This window comes from Dipodomys spectabilis, unplaced genomic scaffold (assembly GCF_019054845.1).
Source record: "Dipodomys spectabilis isolate Male_0828 unplaced genomic scaffold, ASM1905484v1 ptg000783l, whole genome shotgun sequence".
NCBI classification, from domain to species: Eukaryota; Metazoa; Chordata; class Mammalia; order Rodentia; family Heteromyidae; genus Dipodomys; species Dipodomys spectabilis.
Genome location: NW_024871460.1, coordinates 23,902,821 through 23,923,250, shown reverse-complemented (window position 1 = coordinate 23,923,250; position 20,430 = coordinate 23,902,821). Strand labels below are relative to the sequence as shown.

Here is a 20,430-nt window from a genome sequence, read left to right as displayed (position 1 = left end):
ACCAAGAAGCCTGAAAAATAGTAGTTAAAAAAACCCATAAAGAAAAAACATTTTATATACTTTTATATACAAATCTATTCTCATGGCTGAACCTCTAACTTATAAGGTTACCAGCAACTTGCAAGTGATGTAAGAAAGAGGCCCCCTGTACTCAGAGGCTTAATCTAAACCACATTTCACTGGTCTATTGTCAAGTTACCAACATATGGCCCTAGAACAGGCATGGTATAAAACATACACACCTTCATGAAAACTACCTTATCTCCCAACTCTGGTAAACACAAATAACAATAACTTTGACAAAACCTTAGAGTTGGCCCCTAATAGGAAAACAAATAAATAAAAGGGAAAGTCTATATGGAAGCAGAGGATAAGGAAAGAAAAGGGATCTAGATACTTGTTCTAAAGGGACATCCTGGCACTTCATTATAGCCAGTGGAAGAACAACCACCATCTAACTACACACTTGACCTCTTCCAACTCTATAAATGCCCTAGTCTAGTCAGAAAAGAGCACAGCTCATTCCTGAAAATCTGCCAGGGCTCCCTGTATCAAGCTGCTGCAGGTACTGAAAAATATAATACTTCACACAACTACCTGCTAACTTTTTTCTTGAAAACATTTTTTCATAGACATGTGCTCATTGAGTTTGGAATATAGAGGACATGAGGACATAAAGTGTATGATTATGCAGGCATGGCTACTGTTCTGTCAGTAGAATGTACTCTGAACTGTAAATGTGGTTAGTTTCCAAGGATACTGAGTAGGGATGGCTCAGCAAACCCATCACAACTGCCAAAAAATGAAGTGAGTGGCTAGAGAGGTAAGAGCATAGATTTCCCTCTGTGTCTAATTAACTGGCCTACATGAGAGTTGAACCCTGCACCCTGGCCTCATTAGCACCAACACTGAAGAACAATTGGGGCACAAAAGCTGCCCCACCCCCTCCTCCCCAACTAGATTCAGTAGAAAGGCCTTTGGAAGATGATGCAAGGTTCAGTTCTGGTTAGCCATTTCCAATCAGTATACAATCCTCACAAATGGGAGGGAGGTGAATGTAATTACACCCCTGTTCTGGAGGAAACAGGGGCCAAAGTGGTTAAAAGATTTTGCCTGAAATTAAAACAAAATGAAAACTCAAGAAAACCAATCTGTTACTTCACTTAGGTACAATGAATAGATATAACCAGAAATCCCCCCTCCCACCCTTACTTATCCCCTTGGCAAGACAGAGTATTTTTCACTGTTTTTATCTCTTTTCTTCTGGGTGGACAAATATAAAGACACTCCAAAGTGCCTGGATAAATACTTCTGAATTTACAGGTGATATGAAATGGGTAGTAAGTGGAGCTGGCAGGAAAGAATCCAGAAAATGCTGGACTTACATAGATTTTACTTACATGTTACTTACATAGATTTTTTTTCTATGTTACTTACATAGATTTTTTTCCCAATGTAATTTCACAGGTCTAATTTCTTCCCTTGGCATGAGACAAGTGCTTTTAACCATACACCTGTAGTACCACATCACAGAGTCACCTCAGATTTACTGAATGCACTATTCACTATAAAATGTACCTGAATTACACAATGAACTGTTAAGACTAATCTGGAAAAAAATTATACATACAAAAATATATCAAGTTTTATTTCAAAGGCAAGTCCAGCCATAATTCCATTATATCCAATGGCAACTATCACCTGTTAATGCTCATGTTAGTGTGTAAAAATGTACTCGTTATATACAGAAAAGATTATCAAGTACTGGTCAATAAAGTGTATGGCTGACCCTGAGAATAAATTTTTGCTTACTCAAAAGATTGATTAAGTAATACAAAATAAAGTGAAACTGAAAGATGCCTAGTCTTGTACTTGGGGAAGATATGTCTTGAATATTCTGATTAACTCATGTACACCTTAATAGAGTTAAAGACATCCCCAAACACTGCAACTGTACTGATATGTTTCCAAAAATATTCTGCAAAAAATCTACAAAGAAGTAAATGTTAGGAGCAAGGCATTATGTGATACACAGTGTAGAAATCTGATTTTTAAGATAGTGTATAACACACTGACAAACTATGTGATTGGTCATCAACTGGCTGTTAAAAGACAGCATTTTCATTGTACATACACATACAGTCACAAATATATGCACAAACGAAATGAAACCAACTAGCAAAACTTGAAATCCTTAGTAATTGTACTGACGTGGGCAGGGCTGATGAACCACCCAGCCATTGTGCTTGACTTGCCGAGAGTAGCAATCCCTGGTAAGATTTTGGCGACGAAGGCTATTTCTGTTTAGAGACTGTCTTTCACTATGTTCTTTTATCCACTGGGAAGGGCGAAAGCTCTTGGGTTGTTCTAGAAAAGTTGCATGAGCAGCAAGAGCTGTAACATAGCAGTGAAGGTGCTGCCCCATTTCACTTTGGGTTTCTACTCTGAAACAGAAAAGAACAAAGTGTTAAAGAACAAAGTATATTATGAAACTTAGATGTTACTTAGCAATTCATTTGCAATGCTCATTTGTTTATTGTTGGATGGGAGCTTAGTATCTCATGACTGACCGACAAATCTATATTTTGTGACAATGGTATCAGTGCAGAGGAAAAACCAGTCTGTGTGTGTGTGTGTGTGTGTGTGTGTGTGTGTGTGTGTGTGTGTCAGAGAGATTGGGGGGAAGAGGGAAAGAGAGGGGGAGAGAGAGAGAAAGGGAGAGAGAGAATATGTCATGCTATGTAGCTCATACTGGCCTCAAACTGGTGACCCTCTTTCTAGCCTGAGTGCTGGCATTACAGGTATGCACCACCACACCCAGCTGAGAAGCCAACTTTTAGTAGAAACATGTCATATAGTCCACATATAGCTAAGTAGACTGTATGCTAATATATAATATGCTTTAAACTTAAGAGTGAATTTAAGAAAGCTTTTCTGGGAGGGAACTAACATCAATTGGACATCAGTATTTTGCCAACTGTTTTGCAAATACCTATTTTCGTTCTCATCATCTTAAAAGGAAAATATTTTCATTTCAAATTTTACTGATCACAAAGCATTGCACCAATAGCATCTTCACAGATGAATTCCAAAAGTAAAATGTTCTAGGAAACATGTTTTAAATCTGCATTTCATAGAAATACTATGTAAGGAAAATTCTCTGCTTCTCTGCTTATTTTAGAAGACAACTCTTATGTTTTTACTTATATCACAACAAAGCACATTTTGGAATGGCACTTGTACAATTTGCACAATTGTACAAAAAAAAACCCTTAAGGAACATGTAATCTTAAAACATGGCTACAGATGCAAGATTACTGTTTGTTCTCTATATTAAATAACTAGTAGGGTTGATCTAAGCTATCTTAACACATAACATAAAGAGCACTAAGATTTTTGTTTCAGTGCTGGACAGGTGTTCTACCATTGATCTACATTCACAGCCCAAGTTTTAAGACTTAGGTGTTACGTACACTAGACTGGCAGTTAACGTGTGTGTGTGTTGGTCCTAGGGCTAGAACTCGTGTGTGTGTGTTGGTCCTAGGGCTAGAACTCGTGTGTGTGTGTGTGTGTGTGTGTGTGTGTGTGTGTGTGTGTGTGTGTGTGTGTGTGTGTGTTAGTCCTAGGGCTAGAACTCAGGGAGGGCCTGGGCATTGTGTGTAAACTTTTTAGCTCAAGGCTAGTGTTCTATCACTTGAACCACAGCTCCATTTCTGTTTTTCTGGTGCTTAATTGAAGACACAAGTGTCACAGAATTTGCTGCCTGGGCTGGCTTTGAACCTTGATCCTTAGATCTCAGCCTCCAGAATAGCTATGATTATAGGTGTGAGCCACCAGTGCCCAGTTTATGTATTTTCGTATTCTGTCTGAAATCATTTGAAAATACTATTATATCATTCTTTACAATCTATCCTATCCATCTACCTATTTGAAATTAATGGAGAGCTGGGAGTACAGTTCCGTGAGCATATGCCTAGCATGCCCAAATCCCTTGGTTCAGTCTCTACCATCTCCAAAAATAACAACAAAAAGAGCAAAGAAAGAAATAGAGCTGAATGCTGGTGGCTCACTCCTTTGATCCTAGTTATTCAGGAGGCTGAGATCTGAGGATCGTGGTTCAAAGGCAGACCGGGCAGGAATGTCCATCAGACTCTTCAGTTAACCACCAGAAAACACAGAAGTGGCACCGTGGCTCAAGTGGTAGAGCACTCACTCGCCTTGATCTGAGTGCCCAGGCCCAGAGTTCAAGCCCCACGCCCAACAAAAAGAAAGGAAGGAAGGAAGAAATAGAAAGGAGTTAGTATGAAGATGTTTTTAAAGCCTGCCATCTGAGTCCCTAGCCTCCCTTCACAAACTAATAACATAGATCACACAGTCTCAAAGTGGATATACTTACTCTGTGCCCGTGAGTCTTATAAGCAGGTTTTTCTGGCCCTACAAATGTTAAACGGTGAACTATTAAATTACTAGTAAGATTTAAAAAGCTATTTTAATTTTACTGTTAGGATGTGGGTCAACTTCATTAAAACTGATTTGCTATGGGTCATTAATGACACATGTTACTTAAGATTATGACAGCTCATAAACTCACAAATATTTATAAATATTTATAAATGCTAAAATGCAATAAATGCCATATGAAGCCCATTCCAATTATGAAGCATCTTACTTTTATAGGGCTTATTATAGTATACCTGAGGTTAGATAGAATGGAAGCAATATAACTGTTGAAAGACATGTTTTATTGCTTGTTCAGAAAACAGATGTTTACTATGTAACTAGCCTCCTAATTTGGTAACACCTGATTCATGTGTGTATATTATTAGAGATTAAACCCAGAGTCTCATGTATGTTACGAAAGGGCTCTATTACTGAGCTATATTCTCAGCACTTTCTTGTTTTTACTAAGACAGGTTATAGCTAAGTTGCCATTTATTTTGAGATAGAGTCTCTTGATACTGTTTATGCTGGCCTCAAAACTTTCAACCTTTCTGTCTCAGCTTTACCAGTACTCGGGTTATAGTTGAGTGCCATCATACTCAGTTCTAGTAAGAAAACTCTTGAGTTTTCAAACCCAAAAATAAAGATGTTAAAAAAACTCTTTGATTACTATTATAAATCTACAATAATTAGCATTGTCCTATGTACTGAAATAATTCAAAAAGTTACATGTATTATTTTGATGATTTATATATGGAAAAATACCTATTGTTTAACTCTCATATAGGTGATATTTACAATAAATGAATGCAAAAACAAACTAGATACAAAATATGTCTTCCTCCATCCCCTTCACTGGAGTTTGAATTCAGGGCTTTGCCCTTGCTAAGTAGGTGTTTTATCACTTGAGCCACATCTCCAGCCCTTTTTGCTTTTATTTTTCTAATAAGGTATCATTTTTAGTCCAGGCCAGCTTAGATCATAATCCTATTTACACTTCTCACATATCTAGGATGACAGGTGCACACTACCATGTGCAGCTTTTTATTGGAAATAGGATCTTTCCAACTTTTTGCTTGGGTAAAACTTCAATCCTTCTGATCACAGTCCTGACTTCAACCAGCCAAGACAGTTTTACACTGCATCACATTACAAAAAAATACAGCTAAATGCAGTTCACAGTCCTAGATTGGATGTGCTGGCTTGATTAAATATTCTAGACTGTCTTAGGACTGAGTATGATTTGGGTAGTAAATATTTGTTGAAGCAAAACGGTGGGTGATCATTGCCCAAGCAAGCAAATTATAAAACAGCACCTACAGCATGATTCCATTTGCATCAAAATTGTGTTAGTGTGTGTGTGTGTGTAGACATACAGAAAACAAAAATAATCTGGAAGATATTAGGATTCATCTCTAGGTCATCTCAAAGTTTTAAAGTTTACATATTTATACTTTCTGCAATGTATGTGAAGTGTTTCTATGCTAATACATTATTTTACAATGCAGCTAGTTATACCTATACATGTAAACACTGTAAAGTAAATATGCAAATACCTTTAAGCTTAAAGTGACCACTGATCATGCTAAATTCTTGAGTGGATTCCTCAGATTCAGGAGGGAAGATTTAAGATTATTTAAAGTAAATATAAAATAAATCAATGCCAACTCCGAAATATAATATTCTACTTGAGCTCTTGGCAAAATTATGGAGTTGAATAAAGTGCCATTCTCTATCACATATCTTATCCAGTGTATATATAGTATCAGATAACTATATATGAGCATATTTTAGTAAAATATGCTTAGTTTTGTAAAAGATCACTTACAATATTCAAACTTGAGTGTATGGCAAACTGGTTAAGTGAAAGAGCTGCCTGGCCTTTGTGTATATTTGGCAAATAGGAAATAGAAGCTGTGCATGGTCTACTTAGTGGAGTCAGATCCTGCACAATCTAAAAAGAACCCTTTGAATGACAGTAGGAATATTTGAACTGCTCCAAAGGATCCAATCCATTCAGGCCCTTGACCTAAAAGAGGGAATGAATCAGTGCCAATACTCATGTAGTGTTTTAACAGAGCATTTCTCTTAAGTGCATGGTGGACTAACTGGTTTCTAAGCTAATTAAGATGATTTTGAGACTTAATTTTAGTAGACAGGTGAAATCTCATATGTTTTCCCTGGATACATTCTCTTGTTAAAGGTCACAGAATGTAATTTTGACTGGAACACATCAGTCACTGACTAGTAACTTTTCCTGAATTTACCAGGTTCTCTACCCATTTGCTGTTGAAACTAGTTAGCTTCCTAGCTGCTGTGATTACACACATAGGCCACTACCCCCACTCCTGGACAGATTTTTTTATACTATTGATCACCTATGTACATGCTTTTGTAAATCTCTAACAAAATTATTTTTCCATCTTCCAAAACTTTAGTTGTGAACTGTAGTAGAAATAAACAAACATGCTTAACTAAATATTGTCTATGGAGAGAGTAAAATACTGTTCATATACCTGGGACTACTTGTGTTCTGAAATTCATCAGTCCCACAGCTGGCCTCACTGAGACCAGGGCAGGAGTTATGCACAGCATAGACAGACATGCTGGGATGTTCAATGAGAAGGTTTTCCATAGGACTCGTTTCCACCTTGATAGTGGTTAATCCACCTGCAGTAAAACATGGGGGAGGGGTGATAAACCAGCTCTCCTCCATTGGACAGGACTCAAACTGGAGGAAGCAGGAATCACTCGTATCAGCCAAGCATTCCAGAGATGCAGGTAAACAGGAGAAGACTGAAGAATGATCTTCTGTAGGGGATGCTTCACTTATGTCTTCTTCCTCCTCTTCCTCTGCTGAGAAGTCAGTGCAAGTGTCTACAGATTGCCATCCATATCACATCCATGTATGTTGTTGAATGTTCCATGGGAAGATGATAATCATATTGATGGTCATGGTAGAATCACCCATCAAATTCACAGCACAGAAAAGGGAGAGACAATATTATTAGACATTGACCACATTCCTCAATTTAGCTAAAAAATAAAACCATGTATATTTACTCAGTGATGATTATAATTTAGTAACACCGTGTTTGGGGAGGGCATGTGAGTGCATGTGTGCGCACATACATGCATATGTCTAGTAGATCCCGTTGGCTTTGAAAGAATAGCTTTAGGATTTCTACACTCCTAAATAAACATGTAATGAGCAATGAGGGGTACTGCTTGACTAGTGTAAGGGTTTCCTACTAAAGTGCCTCTGATTGGATCAGGTTGTACAAGTGATAAAACTGGGAAGTCTGACATCAATCAGTTTCACTGACTGATGGTAAATGTTTTCCTGAGTGTGCTTTTTATGATAAATTCTAATTATTTTTAAGACTTTAAAATGTTTAGTTATTGCTTTACTTAGGAAAAAATGACAGGGGGCTGGGAATGTGGCTCAGTGGTAGAGTGTTTGCCTTGCAAGCATGAGGCCCTGGGTTCGATTCCTCAGCACCACATAAGCACAAAAAGGTTGGAAGTAGCGCTGTGGCTCAAGTGGTAGGGCACTAGTCTTGAGCTGAAGAGCTGAGGGACAGTGCCCAGGCCAAGTTCAGGCCCCACGACCGACCAAAAAAAAAGAAAAGAAAAAAATGACAAACAAGAGTATCCATCTTTATCATGAGGATCAACTACTTAGAATACCTTACCTATGAAGTCAACAAGAATCCACTCATCATCTTCTTTCTCACTGAATTCTGGTTCTTGGTTGGAAGAAGTATTGACATCACCCACAAACATTTTGTTCAGTCTCTGGAACATTGTTAAGGCAAGACTGAGACTTTGGCTGGATATCTTTATAGCTGAGATTTCAAAATCCTGTCAGTTGACCTGATGGCATGGACAGGAGATTAAAGTGCACAGGGTAGTTATTCACTGTGAGATGCAAGAACAGTCATCCCTAAAATAAAACAGAAAAGAAACATTTCAACCTGGCATGTACTTATACATACATGTCACACACACACAGAGAAAGCACATATCCTAATCTACATTCTCCATTTCTTTTCTAACTACAGGAGTCAACAAGACATGCAACATCTTTTATTTACAAATTATCATGAACTAAGTACTCAAATGCAACCTGTAATTATCCTAAAGCTTGCTTGATGTGGTAGTACACCTGTAATCTCAGGATGCTCAAGCAGCGGGATTGTGAATTTGAGGCCACCCTGGGATACATATAAAACTTCAAATATGATGATGTTAGTAAATAAGAGTTTTTTTTTTACATCTGTGCTTTTATAAGAGATTAATTTGAATGCTGTATTTCAAACTACAGTACCCTTTTTCTATAAAGTAGAGTCACAAAGCTACACTTTAAGTGTCTTGCTATAGGATGTTCATCTGCCCAGAAGTCTTCACATAATCCTAGTAGTAGTGCCTAGCACCACCATCTTCTCTGGTTTTATTTTCCTTCTTTTTTTGTGGGGAGAGGGGCAACAGGGATTTGAACTTGGGGTTCTTCACTTGAAAGACAAGTGCTCTGAGCCATGCATTTGGTTTTTTATTATTTTTCTACCAGGGTCTCACTTTTCCCCCAGAGTTGGCCTGAATCAAGATTGTCTAGCTTATGCTTCTCCTGAGTAGCTGGGAAGGCAGGTACATACTCCTGTACCCAGGTTTTGAGATGATGTCTCACTTTTTGTTTGGGATATTTCCCAAGTTTCTAGGATTATGGTTATAAACCACTGAGCCTAGCTTGTTTTGTGGCTTATGTATATGACTAATTTCATTTGAAATGTATAAGCACAGCATACTTTGGTCTTCAAAACAATTCTTAGCACTGATGTGGAGAAATCTCCCTTTAGAAAACTGAGCCAAGGTAGCAACCAGAAGAGTGTAGTGGTTCAGCAGTGAGTAGTGGAGTCAGTCTGTCTTCTGGGGTTCAAATCCTGGTTCTTCACAGACTTAAGATTTAGGAAATACTTTGGCTTATACTGGTAAGGGTCCCTACCTCAAGGGATTCTGGTGAGTTCTAAATGAGGAACTCCTGCTTGTTTGATCTTACCACAGTGCCAGATTTATCCATTTCTGCCTGGCTACCTGACAGCATCTCAAACTGAACACCTACTAAGAACTTTGAATTTTTACCCATGAAAGTATTAATATACAATGCCCTCTAGCTTCTTCTCATTAAGCAGCAGAAACCCAAAGTTAAAGGTGAACACCTAGCAGTTACACTGACTGTTTTGCTACTCCTATTAGTCCCATGCTCCTTGCTTAGCCTCTCATTCAGACTGCCACCAAGTGCTGTAGCCTGTTGTCTCCCTGGGACTTTCTTGAAACCATCTCTTACAAGTATCCCTGATTCTAGTCTTGTTAAATGAGATAACAAGCAGTGCATGCTTCACAAGATAATTGACACAGAGTTCCTAGTCCAGGTCAAGTGTCATTCTACAAATACTGAGCGCTGATTATGAATCAGTTGGAGTGCTGAGCACAGTAGACAAAGCAGTGAACAAATCCCTCTAAAGTGAAACTACTTGGGGGGCAGTGAACACAGGGTAGAAAGGGTAATGAGCAGTACTCAGAACTTCCTGGGTATACCTCGAATGGCTGAAAAGATCAGGAATGGGGGAAGGGGAGATGGAACACTATGGAAACCTGCAGAAGATTGAGGATGTGTCTCAAGATACAGACAGGGAGGCACAAGAACAGACTAGTGCCAAGCAGGGACCGATCCTGTTAGGACCTTGTAAGGCAGAACTTAAAGTGAGAAAGCCAGACATGGTGGCATATGGAATTCCTACACTTGGAAAGCTGAGGTAAGAGAATTGTGATTAAAGACCAGCTTGGTACACAAAGCAAGACTTTTTTTTTTTTTAAAGGTTAAAAGGTGGGGCTGGGAAGGTGGCTCAGTGGTAGAGCGCTTGCATTGCATGCTCGAGGCCCTGGGTTCGATTCCTCAGCACCACATAAGCAAAAAGAAAAAAAGCCGGAAGTGGCACTGTGGCTCAAGTGGTAGAGTGCTAGCCTTGAGCTGAAGAGCTGAGGGACAGCACCCAGGCCCAGAGTTCAGGCCCCACGACCGGACCCAAAAAAAAAAAAAAAAAAAGGTTAAAAGGTGGTCTAGGGTAAGTTTCTGGTCTGGTCTGGTAATGATAGGACCATTTAGGGGACTAGGAATTCTGCAGAAGTATAGGTTGGATATTGCTGGCATGATGAACTTAGGAAATCTGTGGCTGGAGATGTCTAGTGGGAGACAAAGTATTTGGAGTTCAAGAGTGTGCGCTCGGGGGCACAGACTTGGGAGTTACCACATGAGGGTGATAGAAGCATCAGCCTTGAATCCCTAACTTCAGGCTTTTGACAATTCATCTTTTTATTGTTATTATAAGGGTGATTGTATAGAGGGGTTACAGTTACCTAAATCAGGTAATGAGTGCATTTCTTTTTGGACAATATCACCCCTTCCCTCACACTCTCCCAGTTTTTCCCTCCCATCTCCACCCACAACTTATATAGTTCATTTTCAAAATAGAGTACAATGAGTACCACTGTTGCATTTGTTCACTCTGTCTCTCCATTTCTGTGCCTCCCTTGACAGTTCACTTCCAAAATAATAATCTTCAGCTGTAAAAGTGGTTTGAGATGTCCAAATAATGCCTTGTGTGTAAACTGGACTGCCACATTACTAGAAGTTAAACATTTCAAATGACATTAGGACACTATGGTCCTAATTCATCATCTTTAGACATTAATTATTAAAAGTGGGTAAACAGGAAGTATCACTTGCATAACAAGTCTTTCTGAACACTCATAATAGTAACATGGTCAAATCATGAAGGTTGGAGCCCTACTACAGACCTGTGCCTTACTCTGTTAGTAAAGAACTCAAATTCAGCTCTGTTTCATACTGAAAAATGTTAGAAGTAGCCTGACACCAGTGGCTTGTGCCTGTAATCTAGCTCCTCAGGAGGCTGAGATCTGAGGATCGCAGTTCAAAGCCAGCCCAGGCAGGAAAGTCCGTGAGACTCTTACTTCCAGTAAACCACTCAGAAAACCAGAAGTGGCGTTATGACTCAAGTGGCGGAGCACTAGCCGTGAGCTGAAAAGCTGAGGGACAGCACCCCAGCCCAGAGTTCAAAAAAAAAAGACTGACAAAAAAAAAAAAAGTTAAAAGTGATGTGTGGCTTACCTGACATATTCTGCCATCATTTCACTAGGCTTTGTCACAAAGTCTGGTGTAAATGAAAGCTTTTGAGATATAAGCCAGGATGGAAAAAGACAAAATATTTTCCCATTTCTCTTAAATTGCAGGGTAGATGGCAGCCCTGAATGTGATTCTGTATCCACTGGACTGAGAGAAAAAGCCCCAATCTAGAAAACAGGACTGGAATCTAGCCCTCAAGACCTAAGCAGTTGGGGACAGTGGAAGATTTAAGAGTGGTAAAGAGGAGATAATACCCTGTGGGGGGACCCCTTGCTCATCCTGCCCATGCACCTTGCCCACCTGTGATGCTGTGTGAGGGCACCTGACCCAGGGCAAATCAGTGACAGCTGCTGAGTTCTCAAATGCAGACTGTACCTTGGGGCTACAGCTCTGACACCAGACAGGCTTCTCTAAAAGAAGTAAGGGACAGCACAAGAATATTCTTTCAGTTTCTTTTTTTGGGGGGGAGGGGAGGTGTCCAGTCGTGGGCCTGAACTCTGAGCCTGGGTGCTGTCCCTCAGCTCTTCAGCTCTAGGCTAGCGCTCTACCACTTGAGCCACAGCGCCACTTCTGGCTTTTTTCTTTTTGCTTATGTGGTGCTGAGGAATTGAACCCAGGGCCTTAAGCATGCAAGGCAAGCGCTCTACCACTGAGTCACCTTCCCAGCCCTCTTTCAAGTCAGAGGCTGCCTCCAAGTTTCTGGTGTATCAGGTGGGCATTGTACAAAAGCTGCACCAGTAAAGGGAGGAGGGGAAAGATCTCATTCTTCATCTCACCTAAGTTAATGCTGGTTTTCATACATGATACACCTGCTGGGCCCTAGGGAAGGACACAGAATGGAATCCTGGAGGAGGGAGTACCAGCAGGAGAATGTACTTGGTTTTCACACAATTATACCATTTAGCCCTTTTGTACCTCAGTCTGTTAGAAAAATCAGCAGACATGTAGAACTGCCTCACGGAGATCCCCACTCTAGCACAATGAATTTGGGGGGGGGGGCAGAGAGGGCAGTACTGGGGGTTTGAATTCAGGACCCTGCACTTACTAGGCATGCACTATACTACTTGAGCCACAATTCCAGCTCTTCTAGCACAATGAAGAAGTGGGGTTGGTTCCTAGCCTGCTTTTTGGAGGTGTCACTAAGGACAAGAAGTTGTTTCTGAACACACCCCTCTCCTGTGTACTACAACTGTTCAGTGGAGCAGCCACTAGGCACATTAGGTGAAAGAACATATGAAATGTGATTACTGTGATCAAAACACTGAAATCTTAATTTTCATCCATTTAAGTTGTCAAAATCTTTCAACCATGTCTAGAAAAATTACAGTTTGTGACTCCTTTTTCAGCTGCTAACTTCACAGCATCTAAATACAAATTGAGAATTTCTGATGAGACTTTTGGATCCAACTGTTGTTGTTATGTGTGGAAAATATATACACGTGTATATGAAAGACTCAGTAGTGAAAAAAGTAAAAATCTCATAATTTTTATAGCAATTACATGTTAATAAGTTTTGGGCATACCAGATTACACAAAACATAAATAAACCTCATCTTTTTTTTAAACATACCCACACAGTTCACTATATAATTGGACAGTGCTGTACTAGAAATTCCACTGATGACCCACAGGCTGTCCCTGTAGTAACTGCTCCTTTTAACCCTGGGGTGGACTGGGGCTACTGCTTTGTTTTGCTGAAAGGCAAAGCAGAGCCTCTGAATGCTGTCCTTCCCACACAATTTACAATGAATAAATGAATTCAATTTACAATGAATAAATGATAAAACAACGATGAAACTCAAATGAAGGTTCCAGAGAAAGTGTGAGTGCTCAGAAGACAAATGTACAGATATAGCCCTGAAATTTAGCAGAGATAGACAAGGAAGGCTAGAGAGGCAGCATTGCTGTTTTTCCAGTAACCTGGAAGCTGGAACCAGCTTCAGGCCAGCAGGATCCAGGTAGAGAAAAAAAACAACAAAACAGTATCTGGATCCAAGTAAGGGTTAAAGGCAGCTTTATCCCAGTCCTTGCTTGTCTTAAAATATGGCAACCTCAACACTTTTTTTTGGTACCTGTACTGGGGCTTAAACTCAGGGAACTCAAGCTCTTTCTTTAGCTTTCCCCTTCAAGGGTGAGACTCAAATTGTGTCGTAATTCCATTGCCTTGTGGTAGTCATTGTTAGTATACTGGTACGCTTTCTTCTAGGGTTCTTTCCTACACAAAATGTTTCTATCATAATCATAGCCTAGTAGATGGATAATTTTGTGTCTTTATTTATGATTGTTTTCATATTATTTATGAGTAGACATCTTTTGTGGGCAGAGAAAGTAGCCCAGTTTCATACTTAATGAGTAGCCTCGTTGAGAACTTTGGAGTTTCTTGTCAGTGTGTCTTACTTTCTTATTTTTGAGATAGATAACCTGGCAGCCTGGTATGATACCTCAAGCCTGGCTCTGGAGGTAGCCTGCTCTGTTGGAAATGTTAGCTCAGCTGCTGCAAAGTTGGGAGGATCCAGGATATTTAGTAACTTCACAGTGTTCCAGTTTTCTCATTCTTTTTTTTTTTTTTTTGGTCGGTCGTGGGGCTTGAACTCTGGGCCTGGGCGCTGTCCCTCAGCTCTTCAGCTGAAGGCGAGCGCTCTACCACTTGAGCTACAGGGCCACTTCCGGTTTTGTGGTGGTTTATTGGAGATAGGAGTCTCATGGTCTCTCCTGCCCGGGCTGGCTTTGAACCTCGATCCTCAGATCTCAGCCTCCTGAGTAGCTAGGATTACAGGCGTGAGCCACCAGCGCCCGGCTTAGTTTTCTCATTCTTAACAAGGGAATGTCAGTCATAATACCTTCTGCTTAGTGCCAATGTGTACCACTTGGAATACTGCCTAGTATATAACAGGCTTTCAGCAAATATTAACTCCAGGTTCATTCCAAACTAGTTATGAAATTGAGCATGTCATTCAGCTACTTTTATCTATAACTGTCTATGTCTACATAATAATTAAAGCTACAATTTGCTGAATGTTTATCATATGTGACAGGGAATTGAGGTACTTATTTGTCCTGTGATGAGGAAACTGAGGCTTAGAAATTAACTTGGCTTTAAAAGTGCCAGAGCAGGGCTGGGAATGTGGCTTAGTGGTAGAGTACTTGCTTAGCATGCATGAAGCCCTGGTTCTATTCCTGAGTACCACATAAACAGAAAGGCTAGAAGTGGCTCTGTGGCTCAAGTTGGTAGAGCTCTAGCCTTGAGCCAAAGAAGCTCAGGGACAGTGCCCAAGTCCTGAGTTTAAGCCCCAGGACTACGCGCCCCCCCACCCCCCCAAAAAAAATGCCAGACCAAGTCACAAGTGGAACAAGTACTAGAGTTCAGATTCCAGTTCTTTGCTTTCTTAACATGTGATCTCTCAGGCCAGCCTCAACTTTGGTTTTGTGAACTTCAGAGAATAGTTTTGGCTGCCAGTAGGCGGCTCCAAAAAGCAACATTTTAAAATTACAACAAAAACCACACTTAGATGAGTGCAGCTGTGCTCCTAGACAGTTTTAGAACATCAGGTGGCTCAACAAGACATCTTCACTTAAAAAGAGCTCCAAATTATTTTTGTAGTCATCCTCTCCCCCTACTTCGAAAAGATGATTTAAGTAATTTAAAATAAATTTGGAATAGCTGGAAAACCAAGCCAAGAAGCTTGTCTCTGCTTGTTCCACCTCTACGAAGTCTATTCAGCTAGTTTACAGGCTAGGGTCTGGATCCACCACTGCCTGCCCTAAAGGCTGAAGACAGTAGACAAAGACAGCAGTAAATAGTAATTCATCCTTGTTAATCTTGAAATTGGAAAGCAGGGCCATTTCCCAGAGAAATATATGAGAAAGCAGAGCAGAGAAGAAAAAATGATAGGATGAGAAAAACAAGAGACCTTGGGTGCAGAAATTAGTAGCTCCTGGTTCCAGGCAGGAACCTTTGAATATTAGGCTGCAGAATTATAGAGGCTGAGATTTAAACTCACAAAGCTTCCCACTGGTTTTCCACACATCTAACTTTAAATCGTATTTATTTAAATAATTACCATGCACTCGAATTCAGGATCTTTGGGTACTTGTCTCTTCAATGAAAACGTCACACTTCCTTTTTCTCAAAGCTACTTTACTTCAGGAAGGGCTATTTAAGGGAGGGAAGATGCTCAAGTCCTTAAGAGTTGCAAATAGACACTCAGCTGGAATTGGGAGACTACTCTGAAAATACAACAAAAGCCAAGAATTGCAAGTAAAATTCACCTGCAGTTTTGAAACAGTAAACACCATTTTTTAATTTGCTTTGTGGACTTGAATGACTCAATCTCTATGCCTCCATTTTCTCTAAATAAGATAGGCCTGCTTCGTTGGTGTGAAGACCAACAGGTCTCAAAGCGTTTGGCTCGTACAAAGCGCTCTCTAAGCGCCCGATTAGACCAATTCGGAGGGTAAAAGCGAAGCCCTTACAGCGCAAGCCCAGGGCTGTGTAAGGTCAGGTGGGGTCACGGGCCAGGCAGGCGGCACTTAGGCAGGGGTCGGTCTGCAGGTATCGACAGCACCCGCGGGCCTACGAGGGCTAGGTAAACAGAAGGGCAGGTGGCAGGGCCGGGCGCCTCGGGCCACGGGTCCCAGTGCGGCGCCCCGAGCGTCCGTCCCTGTCGGTGGCGGGGCGGATGGAGAGGCGCAACTACCGAAACGGACGCTCCGCCGCCAGGTCCCGGACAGACAGCCCCATCCAACCGCCAAGTGCGGACAGGAAGGAGTGAGGAGGAGGAAGGGAAGGGGGGACGTCCCGCCGTGGCCAAGAAAGCAGGCCTTGCTCTGGGAAGAAGGTGGAACCCCAACACCCAACCGCCGCCCCGCACGGGGTTCGGCCCGCTCCGCGCCCCAGCCTCGCTGCGCCGCCGGGCCGCGGGGGCGAGGGGACGGCCCGAGAGGTGTGCGGTCACGCGGTTCGGTTCCAGGCTCGGGACGGACCGCAGCGCGGCGGCCGCCCGCCCGCCCGCTCGCACTTACGTGGGCCGAGCCTCGGCAGGGATGAGCGTCCAGGAAGCGGTCGCCGGCGCGGCGGGGACCGGCGCGGCGCGGGGCCCCTGAGGTAGCTGCGGCAGGCCGGGCTGCGCCTCGCTTCGGGTCCCGGGACAGGGGGCGCGGGACCGGCTCCAGCCCTCGGTTCGCCGTCCCAGGTCGCCGCCACCGGCCCGTCCTGGTCCTTTTGTTGTTGTGTGGCGCTGAGAACAGCTGATGGGCCGCTCCGCCCGTCGTCCGGCCCGCCCTCCAGCCACCCCGCCCCGCCCGGGGGCCGCGCCAGGGCGGCCCCACCAATCGGTGGCGCGGATGCCCCGGGGCCGCCCTGCGAGAGGATGTCACTAACGCACGTGACCTGGCTCCCGGCCCGGCGACGCTTTTGAGTCAGAGACAAGCCCGGGCAACAAAGACGGGAGTCCCGAGCCAGCGCAGACGGGGCGCGCGGGCGGGAGGGCCGGGAGAGGCCCGGGCGTCCGCTAGGGTCTGGGCGCTCGGGCGACTTGGGAGAGAAATGGGGCCTCGAGACTGCCAGGAGTGGGAGAAGCGGGAGGAGGAGACAACTGGACCTTAGAGGTGTGGTGGACGAGGAACCAAGGGTTTGGGACACAAAGAACACATTTTGTTTTTCTTATGATGGAGATATTGTAGGATGATGGAAGCAAAATCTCCAGTTACCCCATTTTGGCCTATGTAAACAGTTGGTGTGCTGTTGAGGCCAAGGTCACTTCTGACTCTTCGTGGGAAGAAGTCAAGTACTTAGATAAAGGGGAGCCTGTATCCCCACTCAACTTTGTAACACAAGGAACCTGGCCCTCCCCTCCCCCCGTGGTAACTGGCGCTGGGAGCTGACTGAACTTGCCCCTCACATCCTGACTGAGCAGGGCAGAAGCCAGGCCCAAGAGACTGTCTATCCTAGCCTGAAGGTAGAGGTCAGGAGCTTTGAAGGTCCTTTGCTCCAGCCGGAAAGAAATTAAGAGTTATGCACTGCGTCTTCCCCAGGCTCTGCATCTAAGCTCTCATATAATCCAAGAAAGTTATGAACTCTTTTACATGCCTGCAAAATGTGGGCATTCACACGGGCCTGCCTGTACTCATACACCTATTTATAGTGAGAAGAAAATGAAACTGGTTTGGAATCCATTTCCAAGCGAAAGCACTATACACATATAGGTGGGTTAATTAGCAAAGATGGAGGAGTCATGTTGATCATCAGTTCTATGAATCCTGTTTGGATTGAGATGTACTCCTCTGGCCTAGATGAAGCATATACCGACTCCTGAAGAGGATGGTGTTACATTAGATTGTAACTGGAAACTCACAAGGACCCTCAATCCTGTGGTCAGTCCATTTTCAACAATACTGGTTTGAAAGAGTATGAATTAAAGTTGAGGACATTTAACTTTCAGGAATAATAATATATCGTGGTCATTGGACATTGCAAGTTACAAGGCTATAATTTGTGGGTTAGTACCACAGAATTGAACCTGATCTGGATTTTAAGTTTTGGTAGAACAGGTCTACCCTAATATTTTCTCTAAGGTACAAACCCATCTTCCCATTCATATACTAAGTTTAATAACAATGATAAAGATCTAGTTTTTTTTTTAAAGCAAGAAGACCTACCTTGTTCCAGCTTGATAAGGTTTTTTTACAGTAAAAGGCTGTATGTGAAATCCAAGAGATAGATTGTGGTTCAAAGCCAACTGGGGCAGGAAAGTCCATGAGACTTATATCTCCAATTTATCACTAAAAAGCTGGATGTGGAGATGTGGCTCAGGTGATAAAGTGATACCCAGGAGCATAAAAAGCTCAGGGACAGTACCCAAGTCCTGAATTCAAGCCCCAACTCTCTCTCTCTTCTGTGTACATTCTCTTTCTCTCTCTCTCTCTCTCTCTCTCTCTCTCTCTCACAAACACACAGTTCCAGCCTTGTGAAGTAATCAGGGATGAGCCATTCCCACTGAGCCTTGCCAAAATGGCAGACTCATGAACAAACATGATTATTGCTTCAAGGCACTACGTGTTCAAGGATTTTCTTATTTTTTGGTGTTGGAGATTGCACCCAGAGCCTTGTTTCTGCTAGGCAAATGCTTATCCCCAGCCCTCGGAGTAATTTTTAGAACAGCAGTAGATATCCAAAACACAGAGCTAAAAAATAGAAAGGCCCATTAGATAACTATCTCTAAATTCCAAAGAGTTTTTATGAAAAACAAATATATATAGCTTAGCCAGGAGTTGGTGACTTGCTCCTGTAATCCTAGCTACTCAGGAAGCTGAGATCTGAAGATTGTAATTCAAAGCCAGCCTGGGTAGGAAAGTCTGTGAGATTTATCTCTAACACATCACTCAGAAAAAGCCAGAATGGCAGTGTACCTCAAGTGGTAGAGCACTAGCCTTGAGCAAAAGAAGCTCAGGGACAGTGCCTAAGCCCTGAGTTTAAGCCCCAGGACTGACAAAAAATACAAAATAAAAATAAAAATTGGTAGCTTGGGGGTAGGGAATAGTGGCTCACACCTGTAGTCCTAGCTATTAAGGAGGCTGAGATCTAAGGTTCTCTGTTCCAAGCCAGCCCAAGCAGATAAATCCCTGAGATTCTTAGCTCCAATTTACCATCAAAAAGCCTGAACTAGAACTTGGCTCAAGTGGTAGAGTGCTAGCATTGGCTAAAAAAGCACTGGGACACTTCCCAGGACCTGAATTCAAGCCCCAGAATGGCACAAAAAAAGTATCAGGCTGGAGGAATAGCTCAGAGGTAGATGTTTGAAGACCTGGGTTCTATCCTCATTGTCACAAAATACATCTTATCTCAGGAGTCATTTTCTTTCTGTTTATTCTTGCTGATGTATAATCTTAACCACCTGGTACTTGTTTATCTTCATCATGTACCAAGAGATTGGGGGAGGGGGTAGTGGAAAGTCTAGAAGTCAGCTGCTATGAGGAAGGAGTATTTTATCACTGACATTGTTTGGAACTGTTGAGACATGGTAATAATAAAGAAAATTTTTAGTCAGTTTTATTATTGATTTAAAATTTTCTACAGACAAAAACAAAAGTTCCCTGCTTAATGCCTACACCTGGGATGGATTTCTCCCACAGTTTGGCTTCTCCATAAGCCACTGGTTTACATCCATACATGCAGTGAGACTCAGGAAAATGCCACGTACACAGCAGTGAGCTGTGTCTTTAAGAACAACCAAACTTTTCAAATCATACTAGTGCAAACCAGCCTCTTGTCGCTTGTCTGACAAAGACCTAGCCAGTTTCCTGGCTGGGCAGAGGTATGAATCTGACTATCCTTTAATTCATAGGATAATTCCCAGAGTGTTGCTATAGTACCCAGTTCCAGGCTGACCCCCTGCTGTGGGGCTGACCCTTTTCCCCATCTGTCACCCTACCAGTATCTGTTTTCCATGAAGCTCAATATATTCCCTTATCTACCCGAACAAAGGGGATTCAACCTCACATTTTGTTTGAAGGATTACAGGGTAGGACCATATTTAGTCAAATCCAGATACAATGCAGCTAATACTTCTGCCTCCTGCTCACCAAAGCAGACTATGGCCATCACCCTGTCAGTCTATAGAGGCTGATGAACCCCATAGAGACAACCTCCCAAGACAATGTAACAATTTGACATGCCTGAGAAAAAGCTGAGCCAAGTCCACTTGAGGCACCAGAGAAATTAAAAATAGGCTTTAATAATATCAAAAGGGCTAGAGCCAGTAATTAAAACAGAACCAGGAAGTAAAAGCTGA

The 20,430-nt window shown here is 42.2% G+C and overlaps 1 protein-coding gene across 4 annotated transcripts; it reads right to left on the bottom strand.

The window, feature by feature from the left end:
- Nucleotides 1-1,627: 1,627 nt before the first annotated feature.
- On the bottom strand, nt 1,628-16,888 carry Tp53inp1 (tumor protein p53 inducible nuclear protein 1). Of its 4 annotated transcripts, XM_042673162.1 has the most exons (6): nt 16,664-16,888; nt 15,703-15,868; nt 8,136-8,386; nt 6,957-7,317; nt 4,397-4,434; nt 2,361-2,444 (listed from the first exon to the last, which is right to left on the bottom strand). In XM_042673162.1, exons 3-5 carry the CDS (start codon nt 8,245-8,247, stop codon nt 4,413-4,415), a joined length of 495 nt encoding a protein of 164 aa, XP_042529096.1. In that variant the 5' UTR covers nt 8,248-8,386; nt 15,703-15,868; nt 16,664-16,888; the 3' UTR covers nt 2,361-2,444; nt 4,397-4,412. The 4 variants fall into 4 exon arrangements, with proteins under 4 accessions (XP_042529093.1, XP_042529095.1, XP_042529094.1 ...); XM_042673159.1 differs by lacking the exon at nt 4,397-4,434 and having other exon boundaries at nt 1,628-2,444; nt 16,664-16,885; XM_042673161.1 differs by lacking the exon at nt 4,397-4,434 and having other exon boundaries at nt 1,628-2,444; nt 8,136-8,316; nt 16,664-16,885.
- Between the last annotated feature and the right edge of the window lie 3,542 nt (nt 16,889-20,430).